The sequence below is a fragment of the Urocitellus parryii genome, chromosome 12 (genome assembly GCF_045843805.1).
Source record: "Urocitellus parryii isolate mUroPar1 chromosome 12, mUroPar1.hap1, whole genome shotgun sequence".
NCBI classification, from domain to species: Eukaryota; Metazoa; Chordata; class Mammalia; order Rodentia; family Sciuridae; genus Urocitellus; species Urocitellus parryii.
In genome coordinates, this window is record NC_135542.1 from 29,627,819 (window position 1) to 29,638,182 (window position 10,364).

The 10,364-nt window shown below is 51.4% G+C and overlaps 1 protein-coding gene across 1 annotated transcript in view; it reads left to right on the forward strand.

The window, feature by feature from the left end:
- The window catches only part of Tcf7l1 (transcription factor 7 like 1), a 115,915-nt gene extending 108,117 nt beyond the window's left edge, over positions 1 to 7,798 (forward strand). The window contains exons 5-12 of the mRNA XM_026414123.2: positions 1,692 to 1,824; positions 2,659 to 2,761; positions 2,900 to 2,983; positions 3,957 to 4,100; positions 4,722 to 4,881; positions 4,960 to 5,067; positions 5,718 to 5,793; positions 6,465 to 7,798. Coding sequence (XP_026269908.2) covers positions 1,692 to 1,824; positions 2,659 to 2,761; positions 2,900 to 2,983; positions 3,957 to 4,100; positions 4,722 to 4,881; positions 4,960 to 5,067; positions 5,718 to 5,793; positions 6,465 to 6,898 — 1,242 coding nt within the window. The 3' untranslated portion in view covers positions 6,899 to 7,798. The remainder of the gene's footprint in view (positions 1 to 1,691; positions 1,825 to 2,658; positions 2,762 to 2,899; positions 2,984 to 3,956; positions 4,101 to 4,721; positions 4,882 to 4,959; positions 5,068 to 5,717; positions 5,794 to 6,464) is intronic.
- The last annotated feature ends 2,566 nt before the right edge of the window (positions 7,799 to 10,364 follow it).

Genomic DNA, 10,364 nt, shown 5'->3' on the forward strand with positions numbered 1-10,364 from the left:
ATTAAAAAATTCTCTCTCTCTCTTTAAAAAAAAAAAAAAAAACCTGGGAATGTAGCTCAGTGGCAGATCACTTAAGTGCTCAAGGCCCCGGGTTCAATCCCTAGCACTTAAAAAAAAAAAAAAAAAAAATATATATATATATATATATATATATATATATATATTTTCTGTGTAATTATCACTTTTATCACTTACTTTCTGTCTGGGAATTCTGCTGCATTTTTTTACACCAAAATCATTATTTTGACCAAGTTGTTTCCAAGAAACCCAAATACATCATTTAGATGCATTGAGTTCCTAGAAAGTGATCCTAGAATTATTTTTTATACTTTCCTTTGTGTTATATGTTCTTGTGTGTAGAGACATTGACAACAACCAGTAAGTGAACAGGTGACAACAGTAGGAAGAAAATGTTTTAAATTGTTGTGCAGCATCACATGAGTCCACTCCAGGGAACAGGAAGTTGATGAGGGGAAGGTGGAGGGTGTTCCCACCAGCGGGTCCTGTGCCCACCCCCTGGTGACTGTTCTCTGTGGTTGTCCAGTTGTCCGCATGGGCACTTAGGGAGTGCACATGTGTTTGCATTATGAGCAAACACACATCCTATGAAAGGAATAAAGGCTTAGAATCCACAGTCAAAAGATTCAGACATGCAGAACAGCTGTCTAGAGTTCTAGCCCCAGGGCTACCTCCAGATCATCTCTTTTACAAATCTCTTTTGTAAAAAACTCCTCCACTTATAACTTGTTCACCTTTAAATAAATAAAAGAAAAAGAAAAAAACTGAATGTTGCTGGATACAGTGGCCATGCCTATATCCCATTGACTCGAGGCTGAGGCTGGAGAATTGCAAATTTAAGGCCAGCCTCAGCCACTTAGTGAGACCCTGTCTCAAAATAAAAAGTAAGCCAGGCACATGGCACACACCTGTAATCCCACCAGCTCAGGAGGCTGAGACAGGAGGATCATGAGTTCAAAATCAGCCTCAGCAAAAATCAAGGCTCTAAGCAATTCAGTGAGACCCTGTCTCTAAATAAAATACAAAAAGGGGGTGAGGCTAGGGATGTGGCTCAGTGGTCCAGTGCGTGCCCCTGAATTTAATCCCTGCTACCAAAAAAGGCAAAAGGACTGGGCATATAGCTCAGTGGTAAAGCAGCCTGGGTTCATTCCCCACTACCAATAGATACATAACTGTCCCTTCTCCCTGACAGATGTTTGCGCGGGTTCTTGGGAGGCCACTGGTGTGGGGAAAAGCACTCTGGTTTGGCAGAGCCACATAGTGTGAGGGGAGCCCACTTCTATTGCTTGCTTGCTCTGTGCCTGGGTCTAGTCACCTAACCTTCCTGATCTGTTTCCTCGTGTCGGGGTGATACAGCTTCTTGCCATGTGAGACAAGGGCTAGAGCCCTTTCAGAGTTACTGAGATTACCCAGCACCCTCAATAACTGAGCCACCAACATATAGCGCCATAGAGTACGGGCGAAGGGGTGAGGACAAAGGGGTGAGGACAGGTGCTTTGGGCAAGGTCTCTGGGAGGGTGTGACCCCCTCTCATCCTGTGGCTTCCTCCTCTCCAAGGCTGTGGTGAGGACTGAATGGAATGTCACCTGGCATGCACTCTACTTAGGAAATAACAACTGGCTTACTCCCAGCTCGCAGGCAGCTGGTCCCAGTCTCTCTTCTCTGTCTTTCAGTCTAATAAAGTCCCTGTTGTTCAGCATCCGCATCATATGCACCCGTTGACGCCCCTCATCACCTACAGCCGGGACCACTTCTCCCCTGGCTCCCCTCCCACGCACCTCTCCCCGGAGATTGATCCAAAGACAGGTGAGGTGTCGGCACACAAGTAGCGCTCTGATGGGCTTTTTCTTTGGGGACATTGTAGCTTCAAATGAGGCAGACCTTCATTCAATTGGTATCCCCAGTTTGCAGGAGTCTCATGACCCACTCGCTCCTTTAGCCTGCTCTGCTTTCTCCTGGGCTGACCTCGGGCCATCTTAGGACACAGGGCCTGGCCCCACAGTGAATATCTGGGTTGCTCTGTCAAAGTCCAGCCAGCTGCAGGCTCTGACTCCCTGAACCACAACCTGTGCCTAGTCTGGGAGCATTCAGGTAGAATCACCTGAACCAGTAAGGTGAGGCACAGGAAGGAGTCACCCAGGGAGCCACAGGCTCTATGACAGTCATGGCTCAAAGCAGGTTTGGATCCAACTTGGGAGAAATAATGATTCCTAAAGTTGTAGATAATGAGGGCAAATGTGGAATAGAAATCTAGAGTTTAGGGCTAGGGTGTGGCTACCTCAAGAAAAGCCTTGGGTCCAATCCCCAGCTCCACACACCCAAGCGAAAAAGAAATCCAAAGTTTATTTCTCTGGAAATGAGGCAGATTTTCTAAAAGTCAGTTAACTGATGACTCGGGATGTCGGGGCTTTCTGTCAGGACTTCCTGGTACCCTTAAAGATGCTGGTGGTGTCCATCCAGTGGGAAACTACTGCGACCCAGAGACTGGACCCAGGAGATACAGAGCAGATGAGTCAGCCCCAACTGGCTGGCCAAGGGGAGGGAGCATCAGAGCGCAATGGGGCAGGAGGGGTGTTCCTGATGCTTTTTAAGCTGCCGGGGTGGGTGAGGCCAGTCTGACACATGGCTCTTGGGAAGCAGGAATCCCTCGGCCCCCTCACCCATCGGAGCTCTCACCGTATTACCCGCTGTCTCCTGGAGCTGTTGGACAAATCCCCCACCCCCTCGGCTGGCTCGTCCCACAGTAAGGAAAGCCGCGGCCTTCTTACCCTCATCCTCTCCACAGACCTCCTTGCTCCTGTCCTGTGCCTCCCCTAGCCCATCACCCCCGCATGAACTTTACCAAGAGCTGAGCAGATGTCCTTGTCCCTGGCCCCTGCAGGCAAGGACAGCCCATGTACTCCCTTCCTCCCGGTGGCTTTCGGCACCCGTACCCCGCCCTCGCCATGAACGCCTCCATGTCCAGGTGAGTCCTAGGCTGGGCCTTGAGCTCGAAGCGATGTCAGTGCCTCGCCTGAACAGGCCCAGCCTTCCCTTGTCAGCTGATGAGAAGGCATGAGGCCACCCCCAACTCCGCTCTTTCTTGGATAGCCTGCCTCGAGCTCCCTCTCCAGCCCCAGGAGGTGGAAGCCACAGGTTTATTGGCTCCCATCTCTCTGAGAATCTCACAGCCCCCTACCCTCCTGCCTTGAGATTCATTTTTCTTGAGATGATGTCAGGAGACCGTAAAAGGCAATTTCTGTCCCACTGGTCATTCTACCTGGCTACCTGGTAAATGGGTCCTCCAATGGTGCAGGGAGTACTACCCACACAGGAGGCTGTGCCCCTCCCTCTGCAACCCAGGGCGGAGCCTGCTCCTGTGCCCCACCTTCTGCACAACCCAGCCTGCTCCCAGGCCCCTGTCCTCCTACAACCTGGGGCGGAGTCAGCCCCTTCTGCACTCTGCCCTTTGCAAAACCCAGGGCGGAGTCAGTTCCTCCTGCACCCTGCCCTCATCCCACACAATTTTTGCTTTTTGTTTGTTTTTAGTACCAGGGATTGAACCCAGGGATGCTTGACCACAGAGCCACATCCCAGTCCTTTTGGTTTTTTATTTTGAGACAATGTTTCTCTAAGTTGCTTAAGGGCCTCACCAGGTTGCTGAGGCTGGCTTTGAACTCACCATAGTCTCTGGGTTTACAGGCCTGCACCACCACACTGGGCAACTTCTTTGTTTTTCAACCCACCTGTGTCCAGCACCAGATTTGGCTGACCTGTGTGTTGGGACAGGGGAGTGTCATTAGGTGTTCCCAAATCTGATTTTTCCAGAAGACAACCAGTGCCCTTCCACTCTCCATCTCTGCCCAGCAGGGGTTGTTCATGCCCTGGGGAAGAAGCCACAGGTTGTCCAAGTGGCATGCTCACCTGTGTTCCTGTCTTTGCTTTCCCCGGGTGCACAGCCTGGTCTCCAGCCGGTTCTCCCCTCACATGGTGGCTCCCGCCCATCCTGGCCTGCCCACCTCAGGGATCCCCCACCCAGCCATCGTCTCCCCCATTGTGAAGCAGGAACCAGCAGCCCCCCGTCTGAGCCCCGCAGCCAGTGCGTAAGTGACAGCAGCCTGGGTGGGGAATGACATTTGTTTCCCTCCTGGTGTCACCCTGTCCAGTAACCCAGGGCCTCCCTTGGGACCATCCCCTTCATCATCTGTGTTCCCTTCCTTCAAGACCTCCTGCACCTCTTATCACATAAAGGAAAGTGGTGCAGACAGGTTCTGGAGGCTGAAAGAGGCCCCAGTGTGGTTTTTAGCTTCCCTTCCCCGCCCTCTTGTGCCCACATTTGTGAGGCTATGAGAGCAGACAGTACATTCAAGGACTCCTGGCAGCAGCAATGGCAGAACTGAGGAGCAGAGGCCCCTCCTTCCCAGGACTGGAAAGCCAGAGGGGTAGTGTGCTGGCAAGAGAGTCCCACTTCTGCCCAGAGGGTCCCACCTGAGAGGCAGCAGCTCTCCCCACCCTCTGTCCCTTTGCCAGGAGATCATCAGGTGGACTTGCAGAGAATTTGGTATTGGGGTTATTCGGAGGTTGGGAACTGTGGGAGGAAGATGTTCAGGGGCTGCAGCAGCCGTGGGTGACGGAAATTAGCATCCAAGCTGCTCTCTGTGCTGGCAGGGCTGGGGAGCCGGACCCAGGTAAGGGTGCTGACCTGCAGCTACCTGCCCCCCTAGGAAATCCCCAGTCACCGTGAAGAAGGAGGAGGAGAAGAAGCCCCATGTGAAGAAGCCTCTGAATGCCTTCATGCTGTACATGAAGGAGATGAGGGCCAAGGTGGTGGCTGAGTGTACCCTGAAGGAAAGCGCAGCCATCAACCAAATCCTGGGAAGAAAGGTAAGACCTACCCTGCCCTAGGCAGCCTGGGCCAGGCCCTGTGGGCTCGGATCACATCTCTGGCCCTCTCTCCTTCAGTGGCACAACCTATCTCGAGAAGAACAGGCCAAGTACTATGAGCTGGCACGGAAGGAACGGCATCTTCACTCCCAGCTCTACCCAACCTGGTCAGCCCGGGACAACTACGTGAGTGCCCTCACTGTGCAGGGAGACACTCAAACCCCAGGAGCAGCATCTGCAGGAGGCAGAGAGAAGAAAAGTGACTTTGCGTATTGAGGACTCTTAAGACAAGGGAGAAGGTCCCATTTCTCTAAAAATCAGAAAGCTGTTTTAATTGTCAGAAGGTCCACGAGATAGCCTGAGGACAAACTTAAGTTTGTGCCCTTCCCATTTGAACTGGACTCCACCTGTAATTTCTACCACTGGGCACAGTGCTGGCTCTGCACCAAGAGGGTCTCCAGACACGAGCTCCTCATACAGGTCTCAGAGACCCGTGTGTGGGCCTCAGAGAGGTCTGTATACTTCCTCAAGCTGGACAGACTTTTGTATGTACGTTCCTTTTGGCTTTTTTTGTGGTAAGAGGATTCATAGCTACGTCAGATTTTCAGAGGCAACTGGGACCCTTCTAAAGAGATTGAGGACCACTGTTCTAGGAACAGAGATGGAAAAACCACCTCGAGGAGCAGGGGTCAAGGCCTTCCAAGAATGATGGGTGCTCCCCTGAGTGGGAAGGAGGGCATCTCCCCTCCCCCCATACGGCTTCCCTGACCTGCACTCCCCTGCCAGGCTGCTCTTATTCTGTCCTGACTCAGCTCTTCTTCTGCCATATTTTTCAGGGTAAGAAAAAGAAGAGGAAGAGAGAAAAGCAGCTGTCTCAGGCACAGTCGCAGCAGCAAGTGCAGGAGGCAGACGGTGAGTCCTGGGACTTTGTCTCTTCAAAGCCCAGGCACTTTTCAGGTCAGCTGAGTGGCATCTTGGGGGCGAGGTTCTAGGGTTGGTGCAGAAGGCAAAAATGAACGTGGTTGAAATCACCCCGGAAATGCCCTCGGGAAGACAGCACGGCACAGACTGCCACGCCACTCATCAGCAGACCCAGTAGATCTGGGCTGCCTCCCACGTTTCTCTGGCTGCACACCAGAAGAAACAGTTTGGTTTCAGAGCCACTTAGAGATTTTTAACCCAAAATATCACCTAGCACAGAGAAGCTTCCCCTATGAAAGTATTTAGCCACACTCCTCTCGTGTTCCTGCCAGTACAAGCGTACAATGGCTTTCAACATCCACAGTGCTTTGGTCAGCCCACACACATCCTCCTGTACACTTTATATCGTCTCTAGGTGACCTGGGACACCCAGCAAGTCCACTGCCCTGTAAATGCTGCACTGTTCAGGGAGCAGGGCAGAGGAGAAGGGTCTACATGCTAGGTGCGGTGCAGAACTTTCCTGAGTATTTCCTGTGCACCGTTGGTTGAGCCCACAAATGCGGAGCCCGGGGAACCAGAGGGCCAGCTGCACATAGCTGGCTGGCACCTCAGCCTCTACCCACCCAGACCACTGCTGCTCACGCTCTCACCTTTCTTCCTAGGTGCTCTGGTCTCCAAGAGTAAGAAGCCATGCATCCAGTACCTGCCTCCTGAGAAGCCCTGCGACAGCCCTGCCTCTTCCCACGGCAGCATGCTGGACTCCCCTGCAACCCCCTCCGCAGCCTTGGCCTCACCAGCTGCCCCTGCGGCCACCCACTCAGAGCAGGCCCAGCCCCTCTCCCTCACCACCAAGCCTGAGACCCGGGCCCAGCTGGCTCTCCATTCGGCAGCCTTCCTTTCTGCGAAGGCTGCAGCCAGCTCCTCTGGCCAGATGGGCAGCCAGCCGCCCCTCTTGTCCCGGCCCCTGCCCCTGGGGTCCATGCCTGCGGCTCTGCTGACCTCTCCCCCATCCTTCCCTGCCACACTCCACGCCCACCAGGCCCTCCCTGTGCTACAGGCCCAGCCTCTCTCCTTGGTCACTAAGTCTGCCCACTAAGCTTTCCTGTGACTCATCGAGGAGAAACAACTCAAAAGAAAAACAAGGAAACTTTATTGGTCAATATTTGACCACTCTGGACTGTTCAGTAGAGTGACTGGTACCAACAGCACTTTACGTTTTATAGGTGTAACCAGTAGCCGACCTTCAGGCTTTTTTAAAAAACAAACAAAACAAAACAAAACTTCACAAGAAAGAACACCTTAGTAGTGTTGCTCTCCTGTGCTGCGGTGGGTGCACCGGGCAGAAGTTGCCCTCCACTGCCTCTTCCTGCTCCTCGCTGTCCACACTCTCCTCACCTCCTCACCTCCGTATCCGGACATCCCCATGGTTGCCAGTGCCCCGAGGGCTCGCCCAGGGCCTCCATCTCGACCATCCTGCCTCTCCCGTTGCCCAGCCCATGATCTCGTCACAAGCTCAGCCTGCAGTCGCTCTCCCATCCTCTACCAGGGCTGGGACCATGTGCCATCACAAGCTCAGCCTGCAGTTGCATTCTCTAGTAGGGCTGGGACCATGTGCCAAGACACCTGGGCCTGATCTGTTTGCATCAGCACCCCTGCTCCCGCCCCCGGGGCTTGGCACTGCAGAGCCCCTACCACCCCCACAGCCAGGGGAAGGAGTTCCACTGAGACGTCCCCACCCCTGCACTGAAAGGGACTCCAGGTGCTTGCCACTTCCCAGGAAGAGGTCCCTGTCCGTTGTCCCCCCCACCCCTTGGCCCAGCTGCTGTCACCTGGGCTCTCGCCAGCACAATCTGCCAAAGCCAGAAGACCCTCTGCCCTCCCCGTCACCTCACGTGCTTTCTCTGTGTGTATTTCATTTTGTTTTTATGGGTTTTGGAGCAATTTAAACTCCCTGTTGTTTATTTTCACAAAAGAAAATAAAATTGCAGTTGTAATACCTTCTGAGTGTCCCTCTTCCTTCCATGGAATGGAGCCTCCATCAAACCAGGCTATGTCCACACATCCCTGTGGAACAGAATCAATCCTAACGTGATTGGAACACCAACCTGCCTCCAGTCCCAAATGTACATGGGCCAAGCTGTGGTGTCATGGATATTGACTGGGCTCTACCAGTTCACAGTGGACCTCGACCCGTCTACCACCAGGAGGACTTCTGCCTGTGCTTCTGCAGTTCCCAGTGTGCTTGCTTCCCAGGGTATCACTGTGGCTAATATTTGGGGGAATGGCTTTATTGAGATTAAATCTATTCAAAGTTACAATTCACCAATTTAACACAGTGAACAGGGCTGGGGTGGAGCTCAGGGCAGAGCACTTACCTAGAATGTGAGACACCCTGAGTTCCATCCCCAGAATCACAAGAAAAAAAATTGGACAATTTTAATGTTTTTTAGTATGTTGAGTATGGAGTATTTTAGAACATTTTTCAATTTCAGAACATTTTAATCACCCCAAAAAGAAACTCTGTACCCTTTAAAAGTCCCCCCCCCACGTCGTGCTTTAGGCTAATTTGTCCTGAGGTATCTCTCCAGAGAGTGGCTGTGAACTCTGGCCCTGTGCTGAGGGAGCTCAGGCGCGTGGCATGGGTGTGTGCAGTGTCTTTCACAGGACACTTTGCCCTTCAGGTGGCCTGATGCCTAAAGTGTCCACCAGTGACCAAGTGGCCCTCTTACAGGAATTGGGTTTATACTGGCAGACACCCCTGTGGCTCTGGTCTGGCCTGTGCCCAGTTTATCTCCACAGCGATAGCCAATCTCCAGTAGAGCCCCTACCCTAAAAGAAGTTAGTTCTGGTAGGATGGAGAAGGAGACAAGACAATCCATTCCAGAAGCAGTGTGTCCCTCACAGACCAGAGAAAAGACAGCAGCAGGGCCCATGGGAAAGGGTCAGCCTCTGGGACTACTTGAGTGAGGAGCAAGACAGAAGTTGTGGGGCCGTGAGCTGTCACAAGCTGTCCCCTACGGCCCAGCATGTTGCCTACATGTGTCTCCTGTGGCCAGTTCTGGCAGTGGGGCTGAGAACAGGAAGGAGCTTGGAGCTATGACTGACTGAGGTGGTCACTCAGGTGTCTGGGCAGCACCTGGGAGCATGGTGTGAGGTCAGAGCAGGTTGAGTAAGCTGGATACACTTCTGAATCACTCCATTGTGCTATGAATGAACTATTGTCCTAATTGCTATCATGCCCAGAACAGACTGACCAATCAGACTCCGGTCTGTTGAACTATCTGTATTACCTGAACTTGAGTTTATTTGATTTTGTCCTATAAGGAAATGGTTACCAGGAAGCTGTTGCATAGGGCAGATTTCAGGATGGGTCACATTGAGGATGTGGGGGCAGGTGGAGAACTAGAAACTGTGAAGGGTGACTAAGCCCTGCTTCTAGAAGGAAGAAATAAAATTTGCTCCAAACAGGTGCAGAGGCCACATAAAACTAAAAATTCACTGCATGTGTACACAAAAGTGGTGCTGGGGATTAGAACCCAGGACCTTGAGCATGCAAGGCAAGCACTCTACCAACTGAGCTATGCCCCCAGCCCTGCACATATATTTTTGATGGTGTCCCAGCCTCATTTCCTGTCATTTTCCTTGCTGCTGTTTGACGAGCCTGGTCTTTAGACTTCCACAGAATACCAGGTTCTCACCCAACTGCAGGCCATTGTATGAGCTGTAACACCTGTCTTCCCTTCAGCCTCACCTGGGACCCAACTACAAACTGCAATCCTCAGCTCCAAGATTCCCCTCCTTAATGGATCCCCACTTCAAACTCTTTCCTTTCTGGTACTGCTTGGAATGCACACATGTGCATATTTTTATTTATTCATGTGGTTCACTAGATTACACACTCCATTATCTTGCCCAACTCCTGGGGCTGAAGCCATCCTCCTGCCTTAGTCTTCTGAGTAGTGGGACCACAGGTGCATGGCAGACACCAACTTCTGGGAAAACCTATTTTTAGCAGTGCTGAGGATCCAACCCAGTACCTTTACAATACTAGAAAAGGCTTCATCACTGAGCCATACCCCCATCTCAAACCTATCGTTTTTTAAATCGCTGTGTAAAAGCACCTAGCCTTGGCAAACGTTCATAAAATGATTTCAAGTCACACAATGTTTAAACATAACAGAAAATATATATAAATAAGTACAAAACTATTCAATGATTCCAACTTGGGGAGGAAATCTATATGCATAGAAAAAAGTCAGAGAAAACACACCAAGCAAGAAAGAGAAAATAACTACAAATAGTAACCAGTAGATTAGTAGAGAGCTAGAATTTTCTAATGTATATTTCTTTGAAAATCCTGTTTTGATTTTTGAGTAATTTTTTATTTGATTTTGAGCCATGTTTGTAGAGCATAAAACCCTCAAAACACTAAGAACGACCATCGCAGAGGGGAAAACTAAGACTTTCTTTTTACTAGACTTATGCGATCAGAAAAGGATGCGCTTTTTAACAAAGATCCTGGGCGGCCTCGGACTCCAAGCAGCTGTGAGAGGCGGCGGCCT